Source organism: Acartia tonsa, chromosome 14, assembly GCF_053477335.1.
Source record: "Acartia tonsa isolate MP-2025a chromosome 14, ASM5347733v1, whole genome shotgun sequence".
Classification (NCBI taxonomy): Eukaryota; Metazoa; Arthropoda; class Copepoda; order Calanoida; family Acartiidae; genus Acartia; species Acartia tonsa.
In genome coordinates this window covers 4,250,666-4,263,651 of record NC_137273.1, presented here as the reverse complement: position 1 = coordinate 4,263,651, position 12,986 = coordinate 4,250,666, and the positions used below count along the sequence as shown (strand labels likewise).

Sequence of the window (12,986 nt, the reverse complement as noted above, 5' to 3'; positions counted from 1 at the left end):
AGCCTAAAACCTTCCTGAGACCTATAAGAAGCTTCACAGTAAAGGAGGACCATATCGGTTCAGCAGTTAGCGAGATCCTTCGCTACAGACAAAAAATGCTTACTACTTTATATATTAGAATATTATACTAATGACTGCGTCTCTAGCATAAAAGAACATAAAATAGCCTAAAACTATCCTAAGGCTTAAATCTAAAAATAAAATAGCCTAAAACCATCCCTGGACAAAAAATATTAGCTCAATCAGTTCAGTAGTTATTGAGATCTTAAGCTTTAGACTAAAAAAACTTACTGAAAAACTTACTTAAGAGTATCTACTAATGTCGAGGTATTTTTTTGGTTAGTTTGTAAACTATACTCTTACCTGCTTTTAACGTTTACGTTATGAACTAGTTGTGTATTCTATGACATTTACCATAAAAATGACTAAGCTAATATTTTTACTTCTTCTAATAATGAAAAAAGAGGAGGGTCGACTTACTCCCCTCCCGTTCCCCATAAAACCCCTAGGGGATAAAAAGCTAGTCCTTATATAAAAGTAATAGGATGTCCGTCGATATATGTGTGTGTGGGTGTGTCTATCTGCAGTTAAGCTCACGTTAACAACAGACATCCTTCTACTTATCAACAACAATTTTTGAAATAATGAAATTTTTTTTCATATTTATTTCATGATCTTATAAATACAAATAATTGATAATTTTATAATTGTACAAAATAAAATAATAATAATAATTATAATTATATACTATAATCACACTTTTTAATATTCATGATATGTTTTAATTCTATGCCTTATAAAGATACAATACAGTTTTTTTTTATTTAAAGATAATGACTTAATTTCAATTGTTTCTGAGCCATAGACGTCCAAGGGGGAGGGGGAAGGTGTGTACCCCCCCCCCCTCCACCTTTGAAACCCCATTCAATAAAAAGCATGAACGTACTTGGTTCTGAGCAATAATGAATAGTCATTTTTTCGTATCGTATAATAAACAAATTTTCACAAATAAATAATAAAAAATCAGTTTTGTTGGACCGGGCCTTCGGCCCATCAGGACCAACAAAAAAGCAATTATTCATATAATATTTCAATTTACTATCCGCGGAAAGTTAAATTGGTATTATTTATAAGTGAAGCTCCTCTATAATTTATTGTGTTTGGCATTCTGTATTAAAAATTTATAGGCCATTTTTTATTACTGACCTTTCAAAAAATGTATATGATTTTTTAAAAGGAGAAAATTATTCAGGAATAATCAAAGCTGCGCTCTGATTGCGGAGATTACAGGGCTCGGCAGCCGCGTGTAAGCCTCATTGAAATCGTCCTATTGTAACCTTAAAAATTCGGATTTAAACGGATTTTTAAAAAAAGTTTGGCCGGTAAATTAGAGGTGTCTAAGGGTTTAAAAGCTTTTTTTAGGGAAATAAAGTGAGGAGTTTAAAGTTTTAGGGGGCTAAATCTTAGGACTTGTATGAAGGTGTCTACATAAATTTTGTTTTAATTAGGATAGATTTTTCCAGACATGCGGACATTATGTTACTTTTGTATGTTATATTATAAAAAAAACCCTATACATATTTCATTAATTTGTCAATTTAGAGACAAAACTAATTATAGATTGCTGTTCAACAAAATTTAATAATATTACAAATCATATACATATACAATAACTACAGAAAAAAATATAACAATCACAAAATTAAAAATAAGCACTAAATAAAAAATAACTAAACAATTAAATAACAACGTCCATAAGAAGCGAAGCACAATAATTCATACGGACGAGGAGATTTATAGAGTATTTGTTAAAATCACGTATATTTATGTTTTTATATTTGTGTTTTTATAGCATAACTGACAGACCGACGGACAAATTAAATAACATACTGGATGCTCATTAGTTTTGATGTACATACTGACGTACGGACAGAACCTGTGTATAGAGAAGCTATGCTGCTAATAATCTACTGCAATATAAATATTATTTTTATTATGATATACTCCAGTTTAGAAATAACATCTCCAGTTCTGGAATATAAAAATTGTATGGCTTCCAAACCGTTTAATATCCGCTGGATTAGAACCGGTTCTCAGCCATACTGAAAAATAATGTACAACGTCGTATTACAGACAATTTTCAACGAAAATCATGAAATTAATACCAGCCACTTAGGGCTAAATGGTTTCGATCTCACACTTTTCCATTTTAATATACGCGGAAAGCTGTCTATAATACAATGCGATAAATAACTATTCTAGACATTTTTCTTATACAAAATTTGAATAAATTTTAATAAATAAGATAAGAAGAATAGAACAATTAGAAGTTTAAAGCCAATTTTTTAAATCTATAAATGTAAGCTTATTTGATTTTCTCAAGAGTTTGATGCACAATCTTTTAGTTGATAAAAAAATTAAATTACTTAATTTACATACATAGTTAAAAAGTATTTGCTTGAAAAAATCTTTATGCTGATCGTTTTACAATAAAAGGTAATCTATTAAAAGTATACCTATGCAACAAATATTTTACATTCATAAGAGATTTGGAATAAAAGTTATTGTTTTAATTGACAATTGAGATAATTATTAAATAATCACAAAATAATTAACATTTAGATTTAAGGAATGCTGACAAATAAAAAGAAAAAAAAATAATTTTTAACTAATTTAAAAATCCCTAACTATATATTTTATCTTTTTCCTTTATAAAAAGCATTAGAAGTCCTTCCCAGAGCCCCCATTCCCATTTTACTGCTCTGAAACCTGGAGGAACCTCCAGCATCAAACCTGGAGACGCCAGATTCGAACCTGCTGCCGCTGGACCCACCCGACTCAAATCTCGAGGTGGCCGTTGTTCCGTTACTACTTGAATCATATCTGGGATTAGATGCCGAGGGTTCGAATCTCAACACCGAGGAGGAATTATATCTGGAAATGGCAGAATCTAACCTGGACGCACCAGATTCATACCTACTGCTGCTTCCGCTGTTTGATGACTCAAATCTCGACTGATGCCCAGCGCCGCTGCCGCCGCTAACCGCCGATTCATAACGGGATCCGGTGCTGTAGCGGTTATATGTTGTATCCCCGCCGTTTTCTTGATGGCTGTCAGCGTGATAGGAACGGCGGGAAGAATTGTAGTCTTCGTTATTTTTTTCTGCCGCTTCGCGCAAACGGTTGTCAAGGAAGGAGGTCATACGTTTCAAAGATTCGTCTGCATATCTAAAAATCATATTATATTATTTTTTACATCTAAAACAAAAGTATTATCCCAAATTATAAATAAGTTGAAATGGTTTCATATTGACAGTTGTGGAAGTCTGACCTCACTTTTTTAACCTAACTTTAAAACTCTTATTGACCTAACCTTAATAGCCTAATATGTTTTATGAAAAATAGGTGAAATTACAAAATAATTTATTTATATAAAACTAAGATTTTTTAACAATTCAAATAGACATAACACCTAAAAAGTATCTAAACTTATTAGATTACAATCATGCTATCTAATTCTATTTATATTTAGTTATTCTAAATTGGAACCAAAATATGATTATATATTTAGGAAATGAAGAAACATGCAATAAAGAAATTATAAAGAGAGGGGTAATTTTTGTAGAAGATCTCGTAATCATTACAAAGGAGACATGTCCTAAAAAGGTTAAATTGAGAGAAAGCTTCTAAAAAGACGATATTACAAATCCTAAAAAATTAATATCTAATTTTGATTCTTGACTATATAAAACCATGACCAACTGTTTACCAATAAAATGTCTTTTATTTTAGCTTTCTGCAATGCAATCAATTGTTCTTAGCAAGATCTTCCCCATTATCTTTTATCCCATGGACGTCCAGAAGGGGGAGGAAAAGCTTTAGCCCCCCCCCCCCCCATCTATTCATTAATCCATTCTCTTATTTTATTTGTATAAATATTTACATGTGTATATCAGAGAATGTAAAAAAAATAATAGAAAGATCTACAAATAAGGAAATACTGCATTAGGGCATTCAAAACCCCGGGGGTAAATTTTGGGGGGGGTAAACTAAATTTACCCCTGCCAACAGATTTCAGGGGGGGTAATTACCCCCCCCAAGCAAATTTTACCCCCGGGGTAAAAATTTTGGGGGGGGTAAAAAAATTTGCGGCGCGCTTCGCGCCATTTCCCCCCCCCCAAAAACGAATTCCCCCCCCCTTCAAAAATTTTTACCCCCCCCAAAATAAAAAGCTTGGACGCCCCTGGGTCAGACAGAGGGGTTTCCTAGACTCATGTGATTATAAAAATGTATCACCAATGAAAATATAAAATCTGGAGTGTGATTAAATTAAAAAAAGAACAAAAAAACCTTCTTCACCTCAAGGAATATTATAAGAATCTTCTGAATAACATAAGAATTATAGAGTAGCTAATTTACTAGTGTAAAAAGTGAAAGTGTCAATCAAGGCAACAAAAAAGGGGGTAGAAAGGGTGACAACGCCTCTATTACCGCCTTTTCTTATTCACTAAACTAAAGTTGTTGTTGTGTATGTTATTGGGTCACATTGTCTTTCTGATGGGTTGGTCACACTTCTTGGATGAGACTCGCGTCCCCTTCCTAAATGTTTTAACTATACATATTTTCATCTTTTATAGATGGTTAAATAATTCATATGGTAGAATTTTACAAGTGAAATACTAATATTTGCACACTTTTACTCATTTTCTAAATTTAGGACATCAAAGCATTTTTTGGGATAGAGGAGGGTGGTAAAAATATGAATTTGGGGGCTGGGGGAAGTTCAAGTTTTGAGAGATTAGATATGGTAGAAACATAGAACATTTCATACGACACAATACAATCTGTCCCGATTTTGTATTATTTTTGCGGAACATTTTTCCAGTTACGTCATATTTTTCTTTCCCGAAAAAGGGAAGGGGGGAAGAAAATCTCTTCAAAAAAGATGGGGAAAACCCCCTTTTCTCCCATCTCTTTTTTCTTCCCCCTTCCCTTTTTTTTCTTTCCCCCTTCCCTTTTTCGGGAAAGAAAAATATGACGTAACTGGAAAAATGTTCCGCAAAAGTAATACAAAATCGGGACAGATTGTATTGTGTCATTTCATACAAGACAAGTGTGTGCATTTGTGAAATCAACTTGCAAAATTGATAAAGGTAAATCTAAGAAATATATTATATTCTCTAAAAGCATTGAGAAAGTTAATAAGCATTAAGATAACACAAAATAATGTGTTATCTTAATTAAAAAACAGGTATTAAAGCATAAGCATAACAAAATACATTTCTATCTATCTAACTAAATATGAAGTATTTCCTTAGTCATCAAATTATCTAAATATCAAACTAGTTAGGAAAAAAAGAATGTTAAATTTAGAAACACTATTGAAAGCTAAAAATTAATTTTGGCTTCCTAAATACAGGAATTAGAAAGCCCTACTTAAAAATATCTATGTCTAAGTTTTGATAATTAAATTAAATATTGTCATATATCTGTATTTCAAACTATTCTAAAGCAGAGTAAGAACTTGGAATTGGGATGATGGGGGTGTCTACACCTTTCCTAATGTTGGAATTGGAAAGCCCTAAATCCCCTCTCTTTAACCCCCTTAAGGTTTACACACCATTTGGCAAAACTATGTACATGCCACTGTTCTACGGTTAATGGTACAAAACCGTTTATCAAATTATTAATCAACATTAAATGCATAGTCTAAAAGTGGGTAAAAAATAAATTTAAAAGCAAGATTCATGTTTTTCAGTTTTAATTTTAATTAAACTTCCTAATGCCTGTTTATTAGATACCATGAATACATTTTTAGCTGTCTAAGTTGTTTCTAAATGCACTAAATACTTAGAATACGAGATCACTGGTTAAATAATGTCTCCCTTTAATAATCTTTTTTTCCAAAATGTCTTCGAAACCGATTTATATCAGCTGAATTAGGACCGGATCATTGTATTACAGACAATTTTCCATGAATATTAAAATAAAATTCTAAAAATTAATAACAGTTTTGTTGGCCAAGGTCTAATTAGCCCGTCATGGTTAACAAAACTGGATATAATCCTATAGTTTTCATTTTTTATCCGTGGAAAGATGTCTATAATACGATGCATTAAACAGCTAATCTACTCACACCTATAGAGGACATATCACAAGACTACAATGTTCAAATTATGGACGGATGGACGAATACAAGCAAATAAAAAATATCCCAGGGAAGATTAAGAAAAATGATATCTCTGTTTAGCTAAAAAATGTTGGAAAAAATCTATAATTTGTAAATTATTATAATCTTTTGTAAGCAAATTAAATTAATGAAGCAAAAGCAAGCAGTAATATACGAAATAAGTAATTACTTAAAAGCAAAAGACAATTAACTACTTTCTTTCTTATTTTATTGACGGACAATAATTCTTTTTTTAATTCTTGACAATCTACTCTTTTTGAAAGCACACACTACAATTTTGATTTCAGTGCAGTTTATGTATCAAGGTTTCTACAATTTGTACAAATATTTTGGGTATCTTTATTATTAAAACCAATTGTTTCCCAATAGATTAAACTTTAAAAAAAAACTGGTCTAGAGCAACATTTGAAAACCAAAGATTTGAAGTAAATATAAATCAAAATTTAATCTATTTTCAATATCTTGAAATTGAAAGTTGCCGTATAAAACCCTGTCATTAACAGCAGAAACAAAAAGGTTGTAGTGTCTTTCAAAGTCCAAACCTCGAGCCGCCGTTCGAAGTTCTGGTATAGTCCCTGCTAGTCCTAGAGCTTGATCTTATCCTTTTATCCCTGACCATTTCCTCCTGTAAATCTTTCAACCTAAAAATATTTATAGCATAGCAGCGTTTAGCAGGGTTTGTGGTTGTTAAAACCAAGGTTAAGGGATTGCTCTTCAGACCAACAATTCTAGTAAAATGTTCACGAAACCTCTTGGTATATGGAAAGTTATGCATATGGAAAGTTTAAATATCATTATTTAAAGTTCTTTTGGAACAGCATCACTAAACCTCGATAAAAGCAGACAATATTAAATCTAATGTTTGAAGTTTTGATATAGTCCCTGCTAGACCAAGAGCTTGATCTTATCCTTTAAGCTGTGACCAATTCTTCCTGTAAATCTTTCAACTAATATATTTTTATCATTGCAGCGTACTATAGCATTTAATAGCATCTGTATTTGTTAAGCTGTGTAAAAAAACATGTATTCGCGCACTGCTAAAAAATATTTACTTTATAAAGGCACTTTGCATATTTCTATACCTTAATTTCTAAACTTGCTTAAAATATGTAATAAACTATAAGCAAATGCAAGCTAAATTAAACTGTAATTATGTATAATTATGTTTTCAATCATATATCAAATTATTTTTAGTTATACTTTTATGCATAAAATTGTAACTTTGGAACATTGAAAATAGTTATAGATATAAACTAATTGCAATTCACTCACTTTGTCTTTATATCTTTATGTGCATCTGTCCGTCTGTCCATTTCATAATAATATGATTAATCTATAATGCACACGGTCCGTTCGGTCAGCTGTAATATCCTTTTATATAAAGTAGTTCGAGTTTTTTTTCTGAAGCTTAAGATCTCAATAACTACTGAACTGATTGGGTTCTTTATTTTAGGTAAGCTTCACGTAGAGCGAATGATTGTTTTAGGTTATTTCATTTTCAGATTTAATTGTTGAGATGATTTTAATCTATTTTTCTAGCAAATTTGAATGCAGAGCCCCTAAAAGCAAGGGGTGCAGTCGATAGTTAACCTTAAAATGATCAATAGTTCATGAGCTACTTTTTGCTGTTTTCATCCTCGTTGAAAGCAAAGCTGTTCTATGATAAGGTTCAGGTTATTCCATTTATAACATGTTGAATTTTAACTTTTTTGACAACAACTATTCATGTGATACGATTATTAAGATATATAAGTTTTCCGGAATTTTAAAGTTAGGGGGAGATTTGAAATCTGCATCAAATTTTGAGGATTTTTTTTATAAAATTCGTTTTTCTATAATTCTTTATCTAAAAGCGGAAATGCAATTTAAGTTAATTAATTTTGGCATCTGTGATTGGTGGATTTAAAAAATCTGCGCTCTGATTGGATGGCGTACATCATTCAACCAATTAGAGCGCAGGTAGTTTAAAATCCACCTATCCTATTGGTCAAAATTAATTAACTTAAAATGCATTTCCGCTTTTAGATAAAGAATTATACAAAAAACGAATTTTATAAAAAATCGTTAAAATTTGATGCAGATTTCAAATCTCCCCCTAACATTAAAATTCCGGAAAACTTATATATCTTAACGATTATCCTGTTCATCAAGCCCTAAAAATGTAATTATGTCCTTTAACAGTATCTTGTATTTTAGCAATTTTGTTTACTTACAATCTAGTTTAGACTTATACATTTATATTCTGCTCATTTAGTTCTGCCGCTCTGCAAGTGTCAATGTTTGTTTGTCCTACCGTTTCAAAGCATCGTTTTTTATGGATGTTGTCATACTTGTTTTCTTATAGATATCATGAATAAATCAAATTAGATTAAAATATTAAAAATAAACACAAATTGATCGTGAAATTGAAAATTTGATATGAATGACATTTTAGAGGGAAAATTCAAAGTTATTTAAGTTAAAAAAATATATGTTGACAGCGTTTAAAGCAGCGTAGCTAATTTAATTTACTAAAACAATTAACTGCAAGTAACAGGATCTATGTCTGTGTGTTTTTACCGAAGAATCTTGTTAACTGCAGAACCGATATGGTTCTTCTATATAATGTAGCTTCTCCTAGGTCCTTGGACGCACTTTATTACTATTTTAATAATGATAATGATACCCCTAAACATGTTTTATTTAAAGTTTTCTTTTTGAAAATAAAATTTAAATTGTGGGTGGGGGGGAGGGGTGTCAACTTTTCCCCCCTATCTCCTGAACTAATTGAACTTTTCATAAACGGAAATTTTATTTATGAATCTTATTTCAAAAGTTAATACTCAGTGTGTGTGTACCAGATTCTTTGACAATGCAATCTGCTTGTGCTTATATCCTAATACTTAAATGTTATAAAATAAAGAGCTACTATTATGTATTTAAAAAAATACCGAAACCAAAAATATACATATATAGATGTATTCTAAATTTATCTTTCTAATACTAGTCTAACGCACATAAAAATAAAATACCTAATTTCAATTAACTTAATATGCAAACAAGGATGACAACATCCATAAGTAGCGAAGCACAAAAAATTGTGGATGGGAATACGTAGAAGTAGATTAAAAGTGTATTTATTAAAATAAAGAATAGATTTATTGGAAAAAATAAACACAAAACCTTGTTTTATTTTGTATGAGAAAAAATATTTTGAAACTGTTAATGCAAAAAAGTTTTAAAATTGGACCAAAAATACCAAAGATATGGGGAAATATGTCAAACATATAAAAATAGCCAAAAACCTGCTAAAAGGCAGTTTGGCCGCCATTGTTTCTTTTCTTAAAACGCCAGAAATTTAATTTTAATATCTTTAACTGAAATTTTTTTGAAAATTAGACCATAAACACCAAAGATATAGGTAAAAATGTGAAAAATATAAAAATAGCCAAAAACCTGCAAAAAGGCAGTCTGACTGTCATTGTTGTTTCTTTAAATGACGAGAAATTTAATTTTGATATCTTTAACTGAAAAATTTTTGAAAATCGGACCATAAACACCAAAAATATGGGGAAAATTTGGAAAATATAAAAAATAGCCTAAAACATGCTAAAAAGCAGTCTGACCTACATTGATGTTTTATAGTTAATTGTGCTCCTTAATGATGGGAATGTTGTCAAAAAATTTCAGCTCTCTATCTTTTATAGGTACCGAGAAAATCACGTTTCCCCCAATTTATTAATTACGGACGGACGGACAGACGGACGGACGGACGGACATTTTGAATTATAGAGTAGCTTCGCTACTAAAAAATATTAGTTATATTTCTGAAAAACATATGTGTAAAAAATTGCTTGTCTAATAAAACAAATGGGATAAAAATCAGCTGTTTTCTGGGGTTTCCGTTATATGATAAATTCCAATAAAGTTTTCTCCAAATAAAAAATGAATTACCCCCAACTCTTATAAGAATTATATTTCTTATTGGCTATCTAGATTTAAAATCTATAAAATTGTGTTTCTATTTTTAGATACACTAAATTACCGTCTGTTTCAGTAAAACTATAGATGAAATAAAAAAATAATAAGAAAATGAAAACCTGAAAAATTGTTTATTTAAAAAATATTGTAGATTATGTGTAAATGTATATGTAGTTATGTAAAAAGGAGAAATAGGAATAAAGACAGTTTTTTAAAAAAATAATAAAAAATGCAGAAAAAAATACCGAATACAATCATAACACTTAATTATCAAATAGAATCAAGTATAGAAAACAAAACTTCAAATATTAATAGCTATATTTGCACGGTTTAAAACCATGAACATCAAAGTACAAAAAATTGCCAATCAATGCATTATTTCAAGCTGACCTTAAAGAGCATCATCTTAGTAATAAATTCATTAACAAACAGGATATTCTAGTTGAAAATATGTGAAGTAAATAATGCTAACCTTTATAGAACACGCTTTTATTAAGATAATTGTGGTTTAACATTTTGATGGGGGATGGGAGGATTAAAAATAAAGATGGGGGACATAGGACTGTAAATTACACTGGCACCCAAATCTTTAGTATTTCTTAAATGGTTGGTTCAAACTACCAGTGTCTTTTACCAATAATTCTAAGGGTATTTTTGTTGATCCTAATTGAGTGTGTACACAATTTAATACTCCATTGTCTTATCCCTCAATATCCCTGAAACCTGGTGTCAATATTCCTATTTCCCCACGTGTATACCTTTGCCTGCTATTATTTCTGTCTCTGCTGTAGTATATTGTCTTGGCACTACGACCAGCTGAATCATTCCTGGGTTAACAAGGCATGTTTTATACAAATTTTTAAAAAAATATTCTTTAGTTGTAACCCTAACAGATCTGGAGAAGTGGGGGTGGGGGGGATTGCATCCCCTATCCTATTCCTTTTTTGTGTAAAAATGTATAGACATAAGAAAATTTTTTTATTAATTAAGTTAATATGCTAATATGGACCTCATTTATTGATAAGTTCGTTTCTTCAGTTGCAAGGCAGGGTTAAAAGGGTTAAAAGGGGTCGATGGGGGGTATCGTTATTTTAGACAGCTAGGAGTATTACTTTTTTATAGTACAAGAAAATCAGGTGCAACATCCAAGTAATTATATATCGATTATGGAAGGACATAGTTAATTGACTTTTAAATGAAGTTGTTATATAGAAGTTGGAACTTGATTCTTAAAAATATCACCATCCTGGCGGACTCAGGACGCCAGCAGCTAACCTTGTTGTGCCTCCACAAATAGTAAAGATTGACCTAATACTGAGAAAGAATATAAATAGTACAAGCCAATTTTAGGTTACAGGTATAACCTTGCAGGTCCAGGTTAGTTTTTTCTTCAATTCTTTTGATTAAAAAGTGTCCATTATTGTTTTGTTTTATACATTTGTGTAGAACATGCCTAGCTCTCTCATCCGCATTGTCCATACACCTGTGGATAGTTGGCATCAGGGTCATTCTGGCCCATCCGTCAGCCAAGCTCTCGTGGGGACCTCTGCACAGGTAAGGTTTTATCCATTAGTTTTAAGTACTACTATAAATTTGAGATTTGCAACATTAGGACTATTTAAAAGGGAAAGAGAAAAATCATAGGATAAGATTATAATAAAGTAACAGGATGTTTGTCGTTCTGCACCGAAGGATATCACTACCCGCTGAGGACTCTAGGGACGTAGCCACTTGTAATGGCATAATAAAAAGTAAAAGGATGTCTGTGTGTCTCTCTGTCTGTGTAAAAAAGGCTCTCACTAACCACATTGACACGATAAGGTTTATCTTTGCAGTTAAGCTTTTTATAGGTTCAGTGAAGAGTATAAATGAATTTGAAAGATATTATATTGGATAAATCCGCTCCTTGTAGCTTTTTCTTCTGGATTAGCTTGGAGAATAGGAAGGTATAGAATTGTTGTTATTTGACTACTAGCAACACCTATACAAGAAAAACAACATTATGATTACTTTAAAATAATTTTTTAACTTTTAAAAAGTTTTTATCTTATAAAAAAAATTATCAGATTGACTCCAATAGAAAAACTAGCTCTAGAGTACCCAAAACCTCGAGCTGAACTTGTTATAAAACTAGAATAATTACCTAGATGAGCTTTAATAGAGATACTAGCTCTAGAGTGACTAGAATCTATAGCTGAATTTGTTATAAAGCTAGAATAATTACCTAGATGAGCTCTAATAGAGATACTAGCTCTAGAGTGACTAGAATCTATAGCTGAATTTGCTATAAAGCTATAATAATTACCTAGATGAGCTTTGATAGAGATACTAGCTCTGGAGTGACTAGAATTTATAGCTGAATTTGTTATAAAGCTAGAATAATTACCTAGATGAGCTCTAATAGAGATACTAGCTCTAGAGTGACTAGAATCTATAGCTGAATTTGCTATAAAGCTAGAATAATTACCTAGATGAGCTCTAATAGAGATACTAGCTCTAGAGTGACTAGAATCTTTAGCTGAATTTGCCATAAAGCTAGAATAATTACCTAGATGAACTCTAATAGAGATATTAGCTCTAGAGGGTCCATAGTATTGTCCTTAATTTGTTATAAAGCTAGAATAATTACCTTATTGATCTCTAATATTAGATTTAGAGTGTCCAGATCTCTAGAGGGACTTTTTATAAAGCTAAATAGTTACCTAGATGAACTCTAATATATGTATTAGCTCTAGAGGTTCAAATTCTTGAGATAAACTTGTTTTAAAGCTATTATAAATACCTAGATGAACTCTAATAGAGATATTAGACGGGTGTCCCATAGTGTAGTGGTTAG

The 12,986-nt window shown here is 31.1% G+C and overlaps 2 protein-coding genes across 2 annotated transcripts in view; both read right to left on the bottom strand.

Annotated features, from left to right (window-relative positions):
* Positions 1–2,694: 2,694 nt before the first annotated feature.
* On the bottom strand, positions 2,695–11,659 carry LOC145306382 (uncharacterized). Its single transcript, XM_080148475.1, has 4 exons — positions 11,604–11,659; positions 10,909–10,977; positions 6,733–6,831; positions 2,695–3,228 (listed from the first exon to the last, which is right to left on the bottom strand). The coding sequence occupies exons 1-4, from the start codon at positions 11,657–11,659 to the stop codon at positions 2,697–2,699; spliced, it is 756 nt and encodes a 251-aa protein (XP_080004601.1). The 3' UTR covers positions 2,695–2,696.
* Positions 11,660–11,994: 335 nt separating this feature from the next.
* Positions 11,995–12,986, bottom strand: part of LOC145306381 (uncharacterized) — a 31,586-nt gene continuing 30,594 nt past the window's right edge. Inside the window, exon 21 of the mRNA XM_080148473.1 lies at positions 11,995–12,131. Within this exon, the coding sequence (XP_080004599.1) occupies positions 11,995–12,131 (137 nt within the window). The remainder of the gene's footprint in view (positions 12,132–12,986) is intronic.

Coding starts and splice junctions, on each gene's coding strand:
- LOC145306382 (XM_080148475.1), bottom strand. CDS start 11,659: ATGACCCTGATGCCAACTATCCACAGGTGTATGGACAATGCGGATGAG. Junction 10,978..11,603: donor AATGCGGATGAGAGAGCTAG/GCATGTTCTACA, acceptor TTGTTAACCCAG/GAATGATTCAGCTGGTCGTA. Junction 6,832..10,908: donor AGAAATAATAGCAGGCAAAG/GTATACACGTGG, acceptor AAATATTTTTAG/GTTGAAAGATTTACAGGAGG.